We start from the raw sequence: 22,236 nt of genomic DNA, 5'->3' as shown, positions 1-22,236 counted from the left end.
TGTGTGTATGGGTGTGTTAGTGAGTGAATGACTGTCCCAATAGTGTCTTCAGGAGTAACTACATATGTTTTAAACTAGTATATGTGACTATTGGTGTATATATGTGAGTATATGTGAGAGGGAGAGATTGAAAGAGTTCCTGTATGAATAAGTATGTGTTTCTATAAGTGATTGTTTAAAAGACTAAGTATGTGTAAGTTTCCGTAGAAGTAAGTGTGGTGGTGTGTGTATAACTGTATATGCAGGTGAATGTATGTTTGATTCTTTATTAGCATGAGTGACTATGTGTGTGAGTAACTCTATGGATGAGTGGCATTATGTAACAGGATGTATAGGTGTATGAGTACATATGATGAGTGAGTACATGTATGAGTGACTGTATAGGACTGTTGGTGAATGAGTGGATGTGTATGTGGATCTTAGAATTACTGAAGAGGTTGTTGTAACTGGTATTGGTATGTCCATTGTTTTGAAAATTTTAGTCTCTATTTTTGAATGTGTGTATCAAAGCTTATATTAAGGTGAGAGGAGGTCTGCCACTCTATCACAAGGATGATGTCATCAGTGAGGTCATCAGTGATGTCATTTGAGATGTCATCAGTGATGTCATGAGTGATGTCACTGACCATGTCATGAGTGATGTAATATGTGACGTCATCAGCAGTGCATTGCGGGCGCGTGAGTTATAGTTAGCTGAACTAACTATAACGGGGCAATTTCATTGGTTTTTTACGAGTAAAATGTCCAGCTAACTATAACATGTGTGAAACCTATGGTTTTTTCACTGAATTTCTAAGGTTTTTTAAATGCTAATTCCTAACTATAACGTGTGTGAAACCTATGGTTTTTTCAGTGAATTTCTAAGGTTTTTTAAATGCTAATTCCTAACTATAACGTGTGTCAAACCCATGGTTTTTTCAGTGAATTTGCAAGGTTTTTTAAATGCTAATTCCTAACTATAACGTGTGTGTAACCCATGGTTTTTTCAGTGAATTTGCAAGGTTTTTTAAATGCTAATTTTTTTTTTTATTCTTCATTTTTTTCAAACATATTTTTTATTTAATTTTCTTTCATTTTATAAAGACTATGCTTAAATTTTTAAAATCCTTAAATATTTTTTTTTAATATATTTTTTAAAATAAACATGTAAAATGTATTACCAGATTTTATTTTTTTTTTTTATAGTACGCGTACCGTAAGCTCACGGTAAGCGTACGGTTTACGCAACGTCCGTAATCTATCTACGCTGCTTGCGTATAGTTACGCACTTTGCGTAGCCGCGCGTACTGCGCGTGGGACGCGTGCGCGCTTACGCCACACGCGCACGTTACGCGGAAGTGCCGGGAAATGACTGTTATGCGCATGCGCGCAAGCGCGTGTCTTTTTTACGCGCACGCGTACTTTTTGCCGTAAGCGTACCGTAAGCGTACCGTAAGCGTACGGTAGGTCATGTGATCTTGAGACACAACTTTTGATTGGTTGAAACTACTTTCAGTTCTAGAACTCTCCTACACCACACCCATTCCCCTCATTTCTGCTTGTGATCCCTTGGGAGAAGGAGCTGGTTTGTCTTTGGGATACGATGGCAGAACAGCAGAGCTCTTCTGAGAGTGAGGCTAGCACCAGCAGCACTGTCTTGAGGCAGAGATCGAGGAAACAAAAGCCTTCTTATGTTTGGGATTATTTTACTTTTCCAGAAGGCCAGCAAAAGGTGAATGCACCCTTAGTTACTTGCAAGCTGTGTAAGCGTGTACTTTCTAGAGGTAATCCTAACAGGAAGTATTCCTTTGGGAATCACACCATGAAGAGACACCTCCAGGATGTACACAGAAGGACACATGGTCATCTTTTTGGAGGTAACTCTTCAGAAAGACGACCCAGTACATCCACAGCAGCTCAGCCTGGACCATCATCTGCAGGGCTGACTCCTTCTTCTGCAGGTCAGGTGAGCCCTTCATCTGTGGGGGGAGAATCTCCTTTTGCTGGCCCTCTGGAAATGAACCTTCGATTTCGGAAGGTTGATATTCATTGCACATTTTGTAAAGGTCTAATTTGTCATAGGGAGACCAGTGTTTCCCTAGTGAACAACAAAATAGATCAGCACATTTGTAGCTTTGAATGATTTTCCCATGCTTCCTTTCCTCTGTCCCTGCATGAACACAACGGTTCTTTTAAGAGCCAACCTTATCTTTCATCTTTTTTTTACATATGTTTTTTAAAACCTTTTTTTTTTTTTTTTTTACCGTACGCGTACGGTGCGCGTACCTTTTTTTTATTTTTAAAAAAAAACACTAAAAATCAATTGTCACATTACAAGGTCCTTGAGAGACTACAATTATTATTATTGACTTACCATACTCACTCAAAAAAATATTTATTCATTTGTTTTTTTAAAAAATAGTTTTAAAAATGGTTGTAGTTTTCGAAAATTTTCTATATCGATCTGAAAAAAAAGAAAAAAGTATTAATATTTTTTTAACAATTTATAATACAGTATACATATTTACATTTTTTTCAAAAAAATATTTTTGCCTTATTTTTGCTGTTTTCAGAATATATTGCATTTCACTATAAATTGTGAAAGCAATTGCATTCATCATTTTACAGCGGGCAAAAAAAAATAACAATCTCAAAGATTGTATTAAAAAAGCCCAGAATCTCTTCTCACTTAAACTTATCATTACAGAAATGCATATTATTCTAAAAAAATATCATCTAAAAACAATAATTATTTCTTTAAAATACCGTCTGATATGTTTGTTTCAGAAGTATAATCACAATATTATATCTCAAATAACTCCAAAATACATCTGATTTCATTTCCTTTAGGCCAAATAGTATTTTTTTTTTTTTTTTTGGAATAAATTTCCAAGGCAAATCCATTAAAATTCTAAAGTTTAATCTGTCCAGATCTCACCGATTCTCTGTAACATTTCGGTTCACGAAAATTTTTTGAATAATTTATTTAGTCCACAATAGAATTGCTTACTTTTCCACATGGCCAAATAGTAATTTTTTAAATCATTTTTGAAAAAATTTCCAATGGCAGTCCAATAGCATTCCAAAATTTAAAATGTGCAGAAGTTACCGATTATCTATAAATTATTGGTTTTTCAAAATTGCATTAAAAATTAAAAAAGTCCACATTACAATTGGTTATCTTTCCTTTAGGCCAAATGATAATTTTAAAAATATTTTTTCTACAAAATTGCAATGGTAATCCAGTAAAATGGTAAAATTATTTTGTCCAGATCTTGCCAAGTCTCTCTAAAATTTAGGTTTCAGGAAGATTAGATAGGAATTTGCTAAATCAAAAGGCAAACGTTGTTTGAAAATCAATTGGGAATCATTACACAGTGTCCAGCCTTTTTCACATTTTAGATAAACTGTGTAATGTCCAGAAGTAACAGTAGGTCCATCATGGAAAATTATTGCAACAGTTACAAAAGTTTTTCCTGAAATTGATAATTGCTGTCCTGTAAACTTCTTTATTAAAGTATCCAATTTTGAACCATCAGCTCTACATCGTTGCATCATTAAAATTACATACTGTCCGTATTCCCTTAAAATTAATGTTGAAAACATGTCAGAATTACACTCACCACATTTCATGCTATGATTAGCATCTTTAACTAATTTTGCAAAAGTGACTGTTTTACTCTCTGGCAATGTCAAATAAATAAACCTTTCATTATCAACAATAGAGCCACATATATTATAACAATTATCACAACTATGTTCCCATTTATAAGAGAGACCAAAAAAAATGTCAATGGGAACTCCTTCTTCTTCCACTACCTGAAGAAAATACATCAAAAATTCGTGTGCATCTTGCTGTTCATTTTGAGAAAACTGTGTTCGTCCTGAACATACATCTAAAAGTTTTCTAATATCAGTAGCACTTTCTATTTGAGTTTTATCTTTACTCAGCTTTTGAAAAAGGAGACTCAGCTCTGAACAGAATCTTTTTCCCTGATTTACTATTATCTGCTCTTGCAAACTTTCCAGATAAAATGCAACATTCAGCACTACATTAGCGTAGCAGTTGACACCAGAGCTATTTTCAAAATGACATCCTACAACCTGTTCTTCATTGTCCTTTTTCTTTTTGCTTGCAATTACATCACTCCTCTTTTTTTTCCTCTTCTCTATCTTCATTACAGATATTCTCATTTCTCCTTTTACGAGAAACTACACGTTTCTCCAACACAGGATACTGACCTAAATGAGGAGCATAGCTTCTTCTTAATCTATTATACTCCTTTACACAGTTTGTATCAGCACTAACTTTTGAGTCATCAAAGTCTATCATGAATAAACCTGATAATGTTTTGACTCGTGACAAAGCTACATATGCCATACCTTCTTTGAACACAGTTGAACCAATGTTCACAAATGCACAATCTACAGTCAATCCTTGAGACTTGTGGATAGTTACAGCATATGCTAGAGAAAACGGAAACTGCTTCCTACGTACATATAAGTCTTTCACAAGCATAAAACGAACTGTACAACGACAAATATCTTTAACTTCATCTATCTGATCAAATTTTATCTGTAAACATTCAATTCCTTCTTTTTTCTGATAATTAATAAAACCCACAACTCTTCCCATCGCTCCATTCACTAAGCCTTTCTCAACATCCAAATTTCTCCTTAAAAATACTCTACAGTTCATGCAAACATATAGATTTTTTTCTAATCCTGCTGTTTTGGAGATGTTCTTCTCTAGTGAGTCCAATTTATTTTTCAGTTTGCCTGTTACTGTGACAGTAATTCTTCCATCCTCAATTTTGTCCACTGCTTCCAATTTCCTGATCTCTTCCTTTTCCAATTTCAAAAGCTCCTCATTAAATATTGAGCATTCACGTAGAGTTGGCATTAAGCAGATGACACTTTTGTTTTCTGCAATATTCTTGTATATTTTCTCTGCAACTATTTCTTCCTTTGGAAATAAATTATGTAGCAGCCGACTCTGTAATGCTTTTTTCCCAACTTCTGTGAGTAGTCCAATTCTGATATCTTTCAGAATACTTCCATATTCTTCATCGTTTGCTTGCCTCATATTAGTTGTAAGTTCCTTGTACTCAAAGAAGGACCAAATATTTGTATTTCCAATGCTTCCCAATGACTTCTTCGTGTCTTCATGTGTCACAGTATTAAACACTGGTTGTCCTTTAACTGGAGTAAGTTGCAAAAGATCCCCAAAAACTATGACGTGTTTTCCACCAAATAACACGTCATAGTCTGTCTTCAAAATTTGCTGCATTCTTAAATGCACAAAGGCAAGCATTAAGTTTGATACCATGCTCACCTCATCAATAATGAGAACTTGCATCTTCTTCAATACTCTTGAAACTTCCAAGGATGCTTCTCCAGTTAGCTTGTTGAATTGTATTTTGTTCTCATGCTCCACTGGTAACATTAGCAAACGATGTAAGGTGATTCCTTTTATGTTATATGCTGCTAACCCAGTTGGAGCAGTAACCACACAAGACAAAGTAGAATCCGTTTTTTGCTTTAGGTAGCTTCTGATGACTTTAATTAGGAAACTTTTTCCAGTGCCAGCTTGTCCGCTTACATACATCCTGATTGGATGAAATGATGTGCATGAGCACTCTTTTTTTATATGTAGAAATCCGTGATCAATTTTGTTTTTGATCTCTTCATAAATGTGTTGCTGCTCTTGATTCAGTTGTCTTTCCAAATTTTGTAAGTCTATAAATTCTTCTTGAGCTTGATTCATAGCCGTTTCCACTTCATTCATGGCTATTGATGCTTCATTTTCAACGATTGGTTGTCCTAGGGGATCTTGACTGTATGTTCCTGAACTTTGGCTGTCCTGAGAACTGTCTCTAGCTATTTCTGCTGCAATTGTAGTTTCCTGTTCAATTTCTTCATTTAACATTTGCAGATAAGTTGAGAATGTACTGCATTGTATGCTGTCTTTGCAAGCATTAAAAGAATCTTCATAGCTCTGGAATTCTCCCAGTAGTTCATCCTCTGTACGCCATGGTTTAAACAACTGTAAAAGAGCCAAGTAGTAAAATTCTTTCTTGTCGGTTGTGTCGCAACTCAGCTTCCGGTGATTTATCAAACTTCCTTTGGTTTGCTTCACCAAACATCCTTCTTCACCAACAACTTTATATTTTCCACTGTTGATGTCTTCTGCAGCTTTCCGTGAATAAATGTAGTTCTGCAGCACTTCATAGAGACACATGTTCTCCAGATGATGACTTCTCTTGGGATAATATGTGTCCAACATGTTTGTTTTCAATATATCTGTACTTTCTGGGTCATTCTCGGCCAAATATTCAATTTCTCCAACAGATTTCAGTACCCGATTTCTCATTGCTGCAAGGCCTAAACTTGCCCAAATTATTCTTCTTGACTTCGAGTAGAGACTTGCAGAAGATAACCTATCTGAACATTCGTAGGATCCAATTTCTCGATGCGATAACATCTTCAAACTGAAACTGTACAGCTTCTTACTGACAGTCTTCTCGTGAGAAATCTCTTCCCACATTTCCTTCAATTCTGTTTTTTCTGATTTCGTAATGTAAGACGTTACATATCGTGCAACAGCAATGGAATTGTCAGCTACATACTGTATATCCATGTTAGCGTTCCACATGGATAAAATGACTGGGTTGTAGTCATTTATATTTTTTGATTCTTCTTTTCTTTTAAGGTTGTAGGTATTCTTAGGTGATTTTCTTGTGATAGTATGTCTCACAGCTGACATAAAACTGTTGACTCTTCCATTTGAAAGAACAGGTCTAGGAAATCCAAATCGACATTTAGTGTAGTATTTTTCTTTGCTCTTGTATTTCCGTCGACAGTATTTTCCACACCGATGACTTTGGAAACGTAGAACTTGCTCCTTTAACTTGTTCTCTTCTTTGCTTTTTGGTATACCACATGTTGCATATTCTTCAATGTAAGATAACACTGCTTCATCAGTATCTGTTCCAAACTTTGGGGCATCCTTGATCCACAGCAGCATATGAATATGAGGAGCACCTCTTGCCTGGTACTCTTTTCTCCAAAAGAAATCCACTACTTCTCCAAGGGGTGGATTTTTTTTATTGCAGATGAAGGACATCATAGCCTCAAATCTATGATTGAAATATCTGCAAACATTAACCGGATCCAATGAGCACAGTTCTCCTGCTGTCTTGTATTCGATGTTTTTAATGTTTGAATTGTCCTCTCGTAGAAAATCCAGTAAATCATCCCAAGCGTACTCGGCACAGCTTAGGGTAAGGAACCATGTTGGTGTTCCTAAATTGCGTAACATGCATTTTAGTTCACCATGGCGTCGGTACCAATATTCATTTGTCCCACGCTGACAAGCCATCAGATTGATCAGTTGTGTTTCCAAATGATCATCTCGGTGCTGCACTTTCTCCATAAAATCCTTAGCAGACACATTTTGTAAATGTACTCCACTTTTTAAAATGTGATTTACTGCATAAGACAGTGCAGACAAGTCGCTTTCAAATAAAAGATGGAACAAATAAGGAATACTTTGTCGAAATCTGGGATCTTCAGCATATAGTCTTGTAGTCCGATACTCTGAAGCTGGAATCTGTTCTGGACGTTCATCGTATCGTCCTCCTTTTCCTTTAGGAAACAGCTGGGGAAAACATCGAGCTTCCAAGCTCTCCTCCCATACACTCACGGGATTTCCTTTTGCTTTCTTCATCTGAAAGAGATCAATATTGTCTCCCATAACTTCTTTCGAATGGAGAGGATGTATGCTAAAATGTTCATAAATTTCTTCTTCCTTTGACTTGTCCACTTTTTCAATTTGTCCAGTTGGTGTTTCTGTGTGTTCTTGAAAATCTTCTTCTTCTTCTTCTTCTTCTATATAAATTGATTCATACCATTTGTTATTTTTTTTCAAATACAAATTTGCTCTTTGTACTTTCCGCACATCTACCAGCTCCTGCCAAATCTTCTTATTCTTTGTAGGTACACCATTAACCAGAATAATTAATGGTTTAGTTTCCAAAGTATCCGCATCAATAGTTTCCATATTTTTTTTCAAATCCAAGGGCAAATACACCACTCTACCTTTTAAACCTCTCAGTAAATCTGAAGGAGGTAATTTACCAGTTTTGGGCTCCATACGTACTATGGTCTGGAACGGATGAACACATTGAATGAGTATAGACTCATATGTATTTAATTCAGAAAGTTCAGCAGGAATAGCATCCAATTCTAAATTATTATGTACAGCTCTGGTCGGCATTCTATTTTCCTCTAACTTGTTGTAACAGTATTTACAAATACGCTGATCTTCACCCAATTCAAAACAATTTTCAAGAAATATATATGTGGCAAAATCCATCCACTTATAATTATCTTCATTTTCACTCTTTCTGTAGAGATCAACATTCCTAGTTTGTTTTCTATAATGAGTTCTGCGGCAACAAATACAAGTAACATTTGGTCTTTCATTAGAGACTATTGCAAATTTTGTTATGTGATCATTAAATGTGTTACTTACAGAGGGTTCTACATTCTCTTCCACTTCTGCCTCATTTACTGTGTCCTTCTCTGCACTGTTTTGTTCAGGACCAAAGTAACAAAACTGAATTTCATCAACAACCTTCTCTACATCTGATACCGTTCCTCGGAACAGAGCCCTATTCAATTCATTTAACTTTATTGCTGGACTTTTGGCAAAATACAACCGTCTCACAAACTTTCTCATTTCAGTATGATGAACAGCCAGCATCCTAAAATGATGGAAAACACTATTGCACACTTTTCTAGATAGACAAGCAAGAGAATGACCCTGCAAACCAGTATTCTCTCTCACTCTGCATGGATCCAGACTTTGAAGCACCTTAATCTTTTGTTTTACACTTTTTTTACTATATTCTCTTAGAAACTCTCGAAATCTGTCAATAGATTCCTGACGCACAGTGCAAATACTACTACAATTCCAAGTGCACACTGGGGCTTTAGGACGTCTCCCCATTGCCTCATCTGCCATCACTTGTACCTCATCTCTTGGAACCATTATCTCCTTCTCCATTATGCAACCATTTTTTACTTCGTATGAACGACCTCTGGTGTCAACTGCATGCAGCAAACTATTACTTTGAAAATAGCTCTCTTCATTAAAAAAAGGTTCACTACTTGAACTATGCATCCACTTTCCTAAAAACACTTTACAAAAGTTTGTTCTGTTCACTACTCTTTTGCTTTTGCTTTGTGATTTCAGTACATTAACCATTTTATCTAATGTACGCATCCTATTCAAAATTAATATGAATAGTTTCCTTTTTAATTCTAATGCTTTTGCTGCAATAGCTTCAATTTCTTTTTTTCTCTTGTAATATTTTGCCTTTTGCTTATATTTCTTTACATCCTTTATCAAATTGGACATAACTCTTCTCTGAAACATTTTTCTACGTATCTCTTTAAACGCTGTTTTTCTGTTTATGTTAAACTTTTCAATTGCAGAAGGTATATTTGCATTAACTAAATTCTCAATTTTTTGCTGTTCTCTATGTTTTGTTACATTTTTCCGAGGACAGACATTTTGTACATTTTTCTTTGTTTTGAATATTTTGTTAAGAAATTGTTTTTTCTGCTTACCAGAAGATTTTTTCTTTTTCCCAACATGAGCATCTTCTACTAACTTTGGTCCTCCAGTTGTCTTCAAATATAGTTTTTTTTTTAGCGTTTTTTGAGCTCGAGATTTTGTAGGCATCTTAAATTTTGTTCACTGTTCTTCAGCAATACCTGAAAAAAACTAAAAAAAAAATCCTTTATTGTATTTAAATATATTACTACATTTGTTTTCACAATAGTCATAAAACAAAATTTCTTTGCCAATTTGAATGCACACAAACTGCTCTTTTTTTTGGGCAAGTGAAAATCTCTTTTACAAACTGTCACATTATGAAACCACTTTTCAGATTTTTTAAAAAGCCCATGTCCACAGTGCTACACTCCAGCAAGGGCAACCAGCCTTAGTGAAGCTCAATGTATTTGCATTACAGACTGAAACCTGAAAACCCCACTGGCTTGTAAATACTGTGCATGACTATACACGGCAAGCACATGGGTGTGTGCTAAGACTCTGCTTCTTCCCCCAAAAATTCGCTCCCCCTTTCCATCTAATGCAACTGTGAAATCACCAGAGCAAGACGCAATAAATCTCTGCCTATAATTCCTCTATGCACACAGAGTCATGTTTTCACATTAGTCCCAAAACGAAATTTCTTTGCCATTTTGAAAGCACACTTACTGCTCTTTTTTTTTCGGGCCGAGTGAAAATCACTTTTACAGACTGACACATTATGAAACCTTTTTTAAAAATTTATTTAATTGCACATGTCCAAGCTGTTTTTTTTTCAGACCACCACCATGTGTATTCTCTGTGTCTGCCTACACTCCAGCAAGGGTAACCAGCCTTAGTGATGCTGAATGTATTTGCATTACAGACTTAAACCTGAAAACCTCACTGGCTTCTAAATACTGTGCATGACTATACATGGCAAGCACATGGGTGTGTGCTAAGCCTCTGCTTCTTCCCCAAAAAATTCGCTCCCCCTTTCCATCTAATGCAACTGTGAAATCACCAGAGCAAGACGCAATAAATCTCTGCCTATAATTCCTCTATGCACACAGAGTCATGTTTTCACATTAGTCCCAAAACGAAATTTCTTTGCCATTTTGAAAGCACACTTACTGCTCTTTTTTTTTCGGGCCGAGTGAAAATCACTTTTACAGACTGACACATTATGAAACCTTTTTTAAAAATTTATTTAATTGCACATGTCCAAGCTGTTTTTTTTTCAGACCACCACCATGTGTATTCTCTGTGTCTGCCTACACTCCAGCAAGGGCAACCAGCCTTAGTGATGCTGAATGTATTTGCATTACAGACTTAAACCTGAAAACCCCACTGGCTTCTAAATACTGTGCATGACTATACACGGCAAGCACATGGGTGTGTGCTAAGCCTCTGCTTCTTCCCCCAAAAATTCGCTCCCCCTTTCCATCTAATGCAACTGTGAAATCACCAGAGCAAGACGCAATAAATCTCTGCCTATAATTCCTCTATGCACACAGAGTCATGTTTTCACATTAGTCCCAAAACGAAATTTCTTTGCCAATTTGAAAGCACACTTACTGCTCTTTTTTTTTCGGGCCAAGTGAAAATCTCTTTTTACAATTTGAAATCACTTTTACAGACTGACACATTATGAAACCACTTTTTTTTCTTTTATTTAAATGCAAATGTCCAAGCTGTTTTTTCAGACCACCACCATGTGCATTCTCTGTGACTGCCTACACTCCACCAAGGGCAACCAGCCTTAGTGATGCTGAATGTATTTGCATTACAGACTTAAACCTGAAAACCCCACTGGCTTCTAAATACTGTGCATGACTATACATGGCAAGCACATGGGTGTGTGCTAAGCCTCTGCTTCTTCCCCCAAAAATTCGCTCCCCCTTTCCATCTAATGCAACTGTGAAATCACCAGAGCAAGACGCAATAAATCTCTGCCTATAATTCCTCTATGCACACAGAGTCATGTTTTCACATTAGTCCTAAAACGAAATTTCTTTGCCAATTTGAAAGCACACTTACTGCTCTTTTTTTTTAGGGCCAAGTGAAAATCTCTTTTTACAATTTGAAATCACTTTTACAGACTGACACATTATGAAACCACTATTTTTGATTTATTTAATTGCACATGTACAAACTGTTTTTTTTTCAGACCACCACCATGTGCATTCTCTGTGACTGCCTACACTCCACCAAGGGCAACCAGCCTTAGTGATGCTGAATGTATTTGCATTACAGACTTAAACCTGAAAACCCCACTGGCTTCTAAATACTGTGCATGACTATACATGGCAAGCACATGGGTGTGTGCTAAGCCTCTGCTTCTTCCCCAAAAAATTCGCTCCCCCTTTCCATCTAATGCAACTGTGAAATCACCAGAGCAAGACGCAATAAATCTCTGCCTATAATTCCTCTATGCACACAGAGTCATGTTTTCACATTAGTCCTAAAACGAAATTTCTTTGCCAATTTGAAAGCACACTTACTGCTCTTTTTTTTTAGGGCCAAGTGAAAATCTCTTTTTACAATTTGAAATCACTTTTACAGACTGACACATTATGAAACCACTATTTTTGATTTATTTAATTGCACGTGTCCAAGCTGTTTTTTTTTCAGACCAACACCATGTGTATTCTCTGTGTCTGCCTACACTCCAGCAAGGGCAACCAGTCTTAGTGATGCTGAATGTATTTGCATTACAGACTTAAACCTGAAAACCCCAGTGGCTTCTAAATACTGTGCATGACTATACATGGCAAGCACATGGGTGTGTGCTAAGCCTCTGCTTCTTCCCCAAAAAATTCGCTCCCCCTTTCCATCTAATGCAACTGTGAAATCACCAGAGCAAGACGCAATAAATCTCTGCCTATAATTCCTCTATGCACACAGAGTCATGTTTTCACATTAGTCCCAAAACGAAATTTCTTTGCCATTTTGAAAGCACACTTACTGCTCTTTTTTTTTCGGGCCGAGTGAAAATCACTTTTACAGACTGACACATTATGAAACCTTTTTTAAAAATTTATTTAATTGCACATGTCCAAGCTGTTTTTTTTTCAGACCACCACCATGTGTATTCTCTGTGTCTGCCTACACTCCAGCAAGGGCAACCAGCCTTAGTGATGCTGAATGTATTTGCATTACAGACTTAAACCTGAAAACCTCACTGGCTTCTAAATACTGTGCATGACTATACATGGCAAGCACATGGGTGTGTGCTAAGCCTCTGCTTCTTCCCCAAAAAATTCGCTCCCCCTTTCCATCTAATGCAACTGTGAAATCACCAGAGCAAGACGCAATAAATCTCTGCCTATAATTCCTCTATGCACACAGAGTCATGTTTTCACATTAGTCCCAAAACGAAATTTCTTTGCCATTTTGAAAGCACACTTACTGCTCTTTTTTTTTCGGGCCGAGTGAAAATCACTTTTACAGACTGACACATTATGAAACCTTTTTTAAAAATTTATTTAATTGCACATGTCCAAGCTGTTTTTTTTTCAGACCACCACCATGTGTATTCTCTGTGTCTGCCTACACTCCAGCAAGGGCAACCAGCCTTAGTGATGGTGAATGTATTTGCATTACAGACTTAAACCTGAAAACCCCACTGGCTTCTAAATACTGTGCATGACTATACACGGCAAGCACATGGGTGTGTGCTAAGCCTCTGCTTCTTCCCCCAAAAATTCGCTCCCCCTTTCCATCTAATGCAACTGTGAAATCACCAGAGCAAGACGCAATAAATCTCTGCCTATAATTCCTCTATGCACACAGAGTCATGTTTTCACATTAGTCCTAAAACGAAATTTCTTTGCCAATTTGAAAGCACACTTACTGCTCTTTTTTTTTAGGGCCAAGTGAAAATCTCTTTTTACAATTTGAAATCACTTTTACAGACTGACACATTATGAAACCACTATTTTTGATTTATTTAATTGCACGTGTACAAACTGTTTTTTTTTCAGACCACCACCATGTGCATTCTCTGTGACTGCCTACACTCCACCAAGGGCAACCAGCCTTAGTGATGCTGAATGTATTTGCATTACAGACTTAAACCTGAAAACCCCACTGGCTTCTAAATACTGTGCATGACTATACATGGCAAGCACATGGGTGTGTGCTAAGCCTCTGCTTCTTCCCCAAAAAATTCGCTCCCCCTTTCCATCTAATGCAACTGTGAAATCACCAGAGCAAGACGCAATAAATCTCTGCCTATAATTCCTCTATGCACACAGAGTCATGTTTTCACATTAGTCCTAAAACGAAATTTCTTTGCCAATTTGAAAGCACACTTACTGCTCTTTTTTTTTAGGGCCAAGTGAAAATCTCTTCTTACAATTTGAAATCACTTTTACAGACTGACACATTATGAAACCACTATTTTTGATTTATTTAATTGCACGTGTCCAAGCTGTTTTTTTTTCAGACCAACACCATGTGTATTCTCTGTGTCTGCCTACACTCCAGCAAGGGCAACCAGCCTTAGTGATGCTGAATGTATTTGCATTACAGACTTAAACCTGAAAACCCCAGTGGCTTCTAAATACTGTGCATGACTATACATGGCAAGCACATGGGTGTGTGCTAAGCCTCTGCTTCTTCCCCAAAAAATTCGCTCCCCCTTTCCATCTAATACAACTGTGAAATCACCAGAGCAAGACGCAATAAATCTCTGCCTATAATTCTTCTATGCACACAGAGTCATGTTTTCACATTAGTCCCAAAACGAAATTTCTTTGCCAATTTGAAAGCACACTTACTGCTCTTTTTTTTTTCGGGGCAAGTGTAAATCACTTTTACACACTGTCACATTATGAAACCACCATGTGTAACTACAACAAAAACAATTCCCATTTCTATTATTCATTTCTTAAGTTACCACATACATCCCCTCTCAAACTCTAAACTCACCTTTAAAATTAGTTAGTTGTGAAAGAAATGTGACACTCAAACAGCAGATTATCAGAGCCAGGATCTCTGTTGTGTTCACCTCTCTCCTCTCAGCAGAACCAGATAATGGCAAACTTTCCCTCTATTTTTCCACACATATACATGTAAGTTTCAAATCTCAGTGCTTCCCCCTTTTTTTCAAATGTAATCACACATTTCTATTGGTTGAAAACCAACCCTTTTCCAAAAGTACCCTGCCCCCAACTTGACTTCTGCCTAGTACCCTTCCCCCAACTTGACTTCTGCCTGCTACCATAGCAACAGCTCATGGAACACTGCTGTGTGCAGTTAGGTCAGAAGTTCGACACACAATGTTTCAATTCCACAGAGCAAGAGTGCTTGACTTTTCAAACCTTACAGCAAATCCATAGTACTGTTCTTTGGTTACACATTTTTTTGTACCAATACAAAACATGCTTCTATTAATTTTCACATACAGCCTAGTTTTTATTCTAGAATGGTATGAAACAGCCAATCAGTTCTTTTTGTTTTAAAAAAATATGTATGCCTCCATTTCCAAACTGTCTTTCTTTTCATATTGCCATTCTACTGAAAGACACCTCCTGAGTGCATCCAGTTCTCCTTTGAAGATGTTCACAGTGTGGATTGTAGGGCACAGCTATGTCTTCTGGAGTGAAAAGTTTGCAGAGAAAACAGATATGGTGAGAGACCTTGCTTTGCCAAATGTAGACATTAAATGGATTGGTCAGAGAGGGTTAAAGTGGCACCAATTGATGCCATTGGTGAAATCCTTCATTCAAATCCAACACCCTGACCTCATAATAGTGCACTGTGGTGGCAATGACCTAGGCACTTTGACTGGGGTAGGTCTGGAAATGCTTATGAAGGACACCTTTGCACAACTGTTTACACTTTTCCCTAAAACTGCCTTTGTGTTTTCCAACATATGCCAAAGCCAAAAATGGAACTGGTCCAATCATTTCTGTCCACAGATTGACAAAGCAAGAAAGCACGTCAACAAATCTGTTTCTGCTTTCCTCCGTGACTATGGTATGGGTGCCATTTACCACAACAACTTGCGTTATGACATGCAAGACATTTATAGAGGAGATGGTGTGCACTTCAATGATGAAGGGAACAGAGTCTTCCTCTTGAACCTTAGACTCTGCATCGGTACTTACTTGTAGGTACCACTAAAAAAATGACTTCATAAACACACCAGCTCTTTTTAGAGCTCCCTAATATCTAAACTCTTAAATCTGCTTTTCATTTATTTATTTTTATTTTTTTTTACCGTACGCTTACCGTAAGCTTACCGTACGCGTACCCCGTGATTTTTTTTAAAATCAATAAATGTTTTTTTTGTACTTTTCTGTCCTTCTTTGACCCCCTTACAAATGTTAGGGGGTCTGTAACTCTCCTCATTGCCCCCTTTCCTTGTTTTCACTCTTTTTTTTCAGAGTGAAATACACAAAATGGCGGCCGCCGCTTCCTGGTTTCGGCCGATTCGAATGTTTACTAAGATCTAACAGCCAATCAGAATCGCGCTCGCGCACGCCGCCGTACGCTTACCGTAAGCGTACGGTAAGCGTACCGTAAGCGGGCTCAGATATATATATTGATTTAAAGGCTATTTTCTCAGAATCTACTGAACAGACTTACACCAAACCTACAAAAGGCACTTCCTTGACCTAGGGACTACCTCTCTGCCAAATTTTGAGTAATTCTGTTCAGCCGTTCGGGCTGTAGCTCGTTCTAAAGGTCCTATGGAAAAATGCATGGGGAAAAACGCGTTTTGGGACCCCCCTTTTATCTCAGCCCCCGCTTGACGGATCCCCCCGAGACTTTCAGGGTAGGAGCGGAGCGTAGCGCCCCACCTATTTTGAGAAATTCGCGAGGATTCGTCGACCGGCGCCAAAGTTATTCAAAATAGAATGTTGAGGTTTTCCTATGGAAACGTGGTCCTAACTATAACTACCTACTGGCGACCGCCAGTAGGTAATATATATATAGATAGATAGCTAGATAGATATCTATATATATGATGTGCAACATCTTAAATTTTATGCCATAGATTCAATTCCCCCATTGAGGCGAGGTGGAGACAGGGAGGCACTCCTTAGGAAACTTGAAACCAGGTACATTCTGGAGCTTGACAGTAAAAGCCCACATGGGCTCAACACCACTGAGGACCTATACACCTGGCTCTGATGCGAAAACATCCTTCAGCCATCAAACTATTAAAAAATTATTAAAATACTATAGTTATCTGTAAACATTTCTACTCTCAAATTTTTGCATTGAGGCAAGTATAGGAAAATACTGCTGCTACTACGAGCCCTGCATATTACTTTCTCTGATAAAGTAATGAGCAACCTAAGCAATAGGTTTTTTAATATGTAAGCACTTATTTTCGCACTGTCACTTTAAAAGCGTTGCCTAAACTCCTTGGAGCAGAAGCACATGCTAAATCACTGGGTATACACTAGCGTCAACTCGCACTGAGAAATCCTTTTCCACTTTATCAGATAGTAAGAGGCATTGAGCTGTTACAGGCAAAAACAAACTGAGGAAAGACTTTATCTGTGTGTTATATATATTTATTTATTGTATTTATACATTTCAATATATATATATATATATACCTATTTGCACATGGTCAGCAATTCTATGAACAAAAATGTTTTAACATTGTGATATTGAGCTGCTATTTTTCATAACGCAATTTTAACAACGACAGTCTGTTTTCTATATTTATTGTACGCACTTGCACTTTAAAAATGGGGAAGTCTTGTAGGCGCGTCATGTGATCAAGGCCTGTATAGGCCGAAACGCGTTTGTTCCGGTTTCTGGTTCTGGAGGTAATGAACCGTGGGAGAAAAAGGTTAACTGCAATATATATATATATATATATTTCTCACTATGACTTCATGTGAGAGAACATGTAATCCTGAAAGTTCTTAAGGTAGAAATTGTATAGCCTAAGAAACTAACTGCCTAGATTCCATAAATATTTAATCACTCTACAGTTACCGGTTGGAAATATGTGTAGAAGCAGAATTTAATCAAACCCCAAATAAGATGGTATGGTATAGGTCCATAGTATATGTGGTAATTTTGTGCCAACAGATTACCAACTCAAAACAAATCTAGATGTCAAAACAAAATCAACACATGAAAGAGGAAAGTGGTTTGAAACAAGATGTTTAGAATAAAAAAAAAAAAAACATAAAATACGAAACCTAAAAAGAAAAGGGCTAGAATCCAAGGTTATGTCTGGGAAAATAAAAACAACACAAATAAGTTATAAAACATTGGCAAGAGATTAAACAAATAATTTATTTTAATATGAAATAGCAGGAACTGAAGGAGATAATAATCTCGGGTGACCAAAAACTGTTCCTGAGATTGGTAAGTAGAGTATTTGAGACTAATTCTACTTTGCAAACAAAAAGTAATACAGGAACACAAGTGGGAAATCCATCTCCAGAATCAATTTGGTAAACCGAATATAAAAGTATATAATAACCCAGCAAATACAACATGACCTTGATCATGGAATACAGGATTCTATTTAATGTGGTTAGTATTCCAAGCATCATTTGGCCACTGAATTTATCTATAGGAGCAGCAGGACCAAACAGTCTTCCCACTTTGGGGTTAAAAACAACATTGAATGGTGGGAAAAATGGTATTCCCTTCTAATTCAATATATGTCAGTGAATGGAATTATGCTTGAGCATGGACCTCTATTCACCAAAATGCCAAGGTTAGTGGAAGTGACCTCACATGCCCCTGGAGCTTCTCTTGCACTCACACATACATATGCTTATACATACACATGCATTCACACATACTGACACATACACACACACACTGCTTACACATGCACTCACATTCACACATACACACACTCTCTCTTACATAAACACACTCAAAACTGCAAGCACGCACACAACATACATACATTTGAAAACATTGTTTTTTGCTTGCGTTACCTGCTGGGAAAGTCATATTCCAACTATTTGTATACCATTTTTTATTAAACTAATATCGAATAATGTAATATTATTCACTATTAGCATAATAAAAAATTGGCAAAAGACAAGGTGAGTGAAGCCCCGCCCACGTCCATAAGGAGGAGCTGCTTCTGTTCTTTCCCCTGATTTTGGCACTGCTGACGCTAGAAGTCACAAAGGCGTTGCCAGGGGTCGCAAATGGTATGCCAGGGTCCGCTGTAGCGAACCCTGGCGACCCCTAAATGATGTTTATGTGCTTGAGTCCTTGAAGGGAGCAATAATACAACTCATATATAAAAAGGATGATGGGAGTATACCCCAAAATTATAGATTAATACGATTGACGGAACTGGGATATAAGATCTTCACACATATTTATTTTAATACACTTACAAGAATAGATCCTCACCAAAATTCTTCTTCCTTTGGAGCAGGGGTGGGCCTTAGAGAAGTGCACTCGACAGTGGACCACTTCTTTGCTGAGTGGACAACAGTTCGAAAGCCGACAGAAGTAAATAAAAGACTCTACAAATGCTTTTTCGACTTCTTTACAACCTTTGATATCCCAGTGCAAAATGGCTTGCACCAGGCATCTGTTTGAGCACCAGCATTGTTTAGTTTCTATGTAGCGGATCTCCACTCCATTCTAAAAAAACAAATTCCTCCTTCTCACCAAACATGGGAAGTATACACTTACTTTGCTTGCTGTATACTAACAATCTAATACTCATGGGTCATAAAGTGATTAGTCTGCAGGGGAAGATGGATGCCTTTACAAATTATTGTGAAACTGTTTTTTATTTATAAGTATTGGGGGAAAACTTAGATAATGAACTTTTGGAAAAAACAATAACATTATACATAGTTGCTATATAAGGAAATAAACTGAGGAAGTAAATAGATATAAATATCTGTCTGTTATGCACGAACACTCCAAACTGGACCGATCACTTTCAGCTCCAAAAAATATGAGCAACAATATTGGTAGGGGCTCTCTAAAATTCAATAGGAAATAGGGATGACATTCATTGTTCCCTCTCATGACTGCATACCTACCTAAAATACCTTCAGTGGTATATGAAGTTGAAATTGCATATCTGAGTGGGAAATTCCCTTGAAAGTGCTTCCTAAAGAGAGTACTAAACATACTAAAATGTGCTATGATTCAGGCACTTAGGCGAGCATTTGCCCTTACACCATGGACAGAGCTCCTACAAACACGCCTGTTAAGTTTCATTAATAAATTGTCTAAGGTATAACATCCACATGTGGTATCTTGTCTTTGTTGGCAAGAAGCTTTTAATAATGAGAGACAATTGCCAATCAATCTAATCAAAATGGTTGACAGATGTAAAAAAATAAAAAACATGAATCACTTGGAAATATAGAATCATAGGAATTGTCCCCCTCTAAAAAAGCCCTGAAAAACTCCGCCAAATCAATATCAAAGAGGCAGGATTTTGAGTATGTCAAGGATAAGTCATCAGTGAAGCTAACACTAGAGCTCCTAGGTGACGAGGAATGATTTCCCTATCTATATAAATGAATGGACCATGATTTACGATTAATGGTTTTAAAATTTAGAATAAGCTGTCATCTCACACTTCTGGTGCTGGAATTCAATGGCCTGATACAGATGAATAACGGCAAATAATATTTTCTACTGAACAGGACATGCACTTTAGAACACATCCATCTTAATAGATTGTCTTCTGTTTATAAAATATATGCAAACGTTTTTAAAACCTTTGTTTTCTAAATATTGTACCTTGATATGCAAGTTGGCGATAGAATTTATGGTCAATACACACTCTTTAGATGTGTTAATTGCATTCGGAAGATGTATGATTGCTGTTATAAGTAACATGAAACAAATAAATGTGATACACGTGATGTAAGTGAATGTATTTTTTTATCTGTTTTTACATGTGTAAGATAACATTTTAAAGGCAAATGTGTCCAAATAAACATACTTAAACTTGAAAAAGACATTTCCAACTTTGGTCCAGAAGTGCAATGAGTAGTTCGATTATAATTGTACCTTAGCAGGTGAATAATGAACTTATTGGAAGGTACTGATAAAAATGTAAAATATCAACACAAAAATTCCTTTATCCACAGACTGCTGACTATAACATAGCTTGATCAGGAGTCTCCCATTACAGAATCTTTAAATTGACAATTGCCTTAGATTACACCAGTAGTTGGAGGCCTAACGGATATTAGTGTAATGAACTCTGAGTCGTTCTGGTCTTGCTTCAACGTCCTAAACCGTACCACCCAGCCTACTCGTGATGCAGGCCTCTCTTTTGTAATTTTCCAGATGAAGTTTATCCGAAGATCTATCACATCTGCTTCTTTCTGGTCACCTACCTGGCCCCGCTCTGCCTCATGTTTGTGGCCTACTTTCAGATCTTCCGCAAGCTCTGGTGTCGCCAGGTAAGGAGGCTTTCAATGGTCAGAGAGGGCAGCTCAGAGCATGGCTGCCAGACACACACACACACACACACACACACACCAACCCCCCTTCCCCCATCCCAGCACTTGAGCAATAATTAGAGGAAGTATGCTGCTTCCAAGGGTGGAGCCTTTCAAGTTGGTGATCAATGGTAGTTTAGAACAGAGCTGTGCTTTACGAAAAAAAGGAGAAGATGGCAAACATACACCCCAAACCCCCAATAAAACCTCATTAGCCAAGTGGGAATATGGGCTAGTTTCTGTCAGGAGTGGAGCACCGCCAGACTGGGAAGAGAAACCAGCCCTGGCAATGCCACTCGACCGCCCTGGGGGGGGCACTGAATAATTCTAGTTGCGAGCACCGCTGATGCTTTTCTTTAGTTACTGGGGGCCGATATTGCAGCACTGCTGCAAGACCGGCCCCCAGTGACAAAACCAGCCCCTACGGCCGCAAAACCGGCCCTGCCCCTCCAGCGCACCGGGGAAATACGCAGTGCCCGCTACGGCCAGTCCAACCCTGGAGTGGAGCCTTTTATGGGTGGGGAAGAGACAACCCAAAGCAGGCCAGTGGGTAAAAAATGTGAGATGCTGGTACCCACATACACAACCAATAAACTCCGCATTACAGAGAGTTGATCGGGTAAAGAGAGCAGGTCTCAATTCACCCAATCTCAAACAACCCCAAAAATATTTCCTACACCTTGAAACTCCTGGCTTTAAGAAACCGAGAACACTCTCTGTTCTCATTTTAAATTCGCTTCTCATTTAGCGACGCCAGCTCACATCCTTTAAAAAATACATTAAAAGCACCATACATGGAATATTAGCTGGGTAACTTAATAATGGCAATGTTTTTCATGGAGGGCTTCTGAGCGGCATTAAATACAGAATGAGAGCTAAGCTCGAGAAGCTCGAGTTGTCTATGATGTCACTCAGAAATCCAAAGCCCATTATTCACATTTTACCTATCTGTAATTTTATGTTGTCTATCGCCCCCCTAAATCATCTGCCCCAGCAAACAACATGAATGGAGGAGCAAAGGGTGCACCATGTACAACATGTGTTTAAAAAAAAAAAAAAAAGAAAGCTTGATTCCTACAAACCACCCTGCCCACCCTTGAGACATCGTCTCCTGCCTCTAAATTAATAATTCTAGGCCTGCCACCCAGCCCACCATCCTGTGCACAACCCTCTCCACCACTCCACCCAAACTAAACTGAAAATACCACCTTTCCCCACCACTTT

General features: G+C 37.7%; 1 protein-coding gene across 1 annotated transcript in view; it reads left to right on the top strand.

Moving 5' to 3' along the window:
- Positions 1-22,236, top strand: part of HCRTR1 (hypocretin receptor 1) — a 204,185-nt gene that overhangs the window by 129,551 nt on the left and 52,398 nt on the right. Inside the window, exon 5 of the mRNA XM_085646848.1 lies at positions 20,858-20,973. Within this exon, the coding sequence (XP_085502974.1) occupies positions 20,858-20,973 (116 nt within the window). The remainder of the gene's footprint in view (positions 1-20,857; positions 20,974-22,236) is intronic.

This window comes from Triturus cristatus, chromosome 3_2, assembly GCF_964204655.1.
Source record: "Triturus cristatus chromosome 3_2, aTriCri1.1, whole genome shotgun sequence".
Lineage (NCBI taxonomy): Eukaryota > Metazoa > Chordata > Amphibia > Caudata > Salamandridae > Triturus > Triturus cristatus.
The sequence above is the reverse complement of the archived record's forward strand: the minus strand, read 5'-3'. Positions and strand labels throughout refer to the sequence as shown.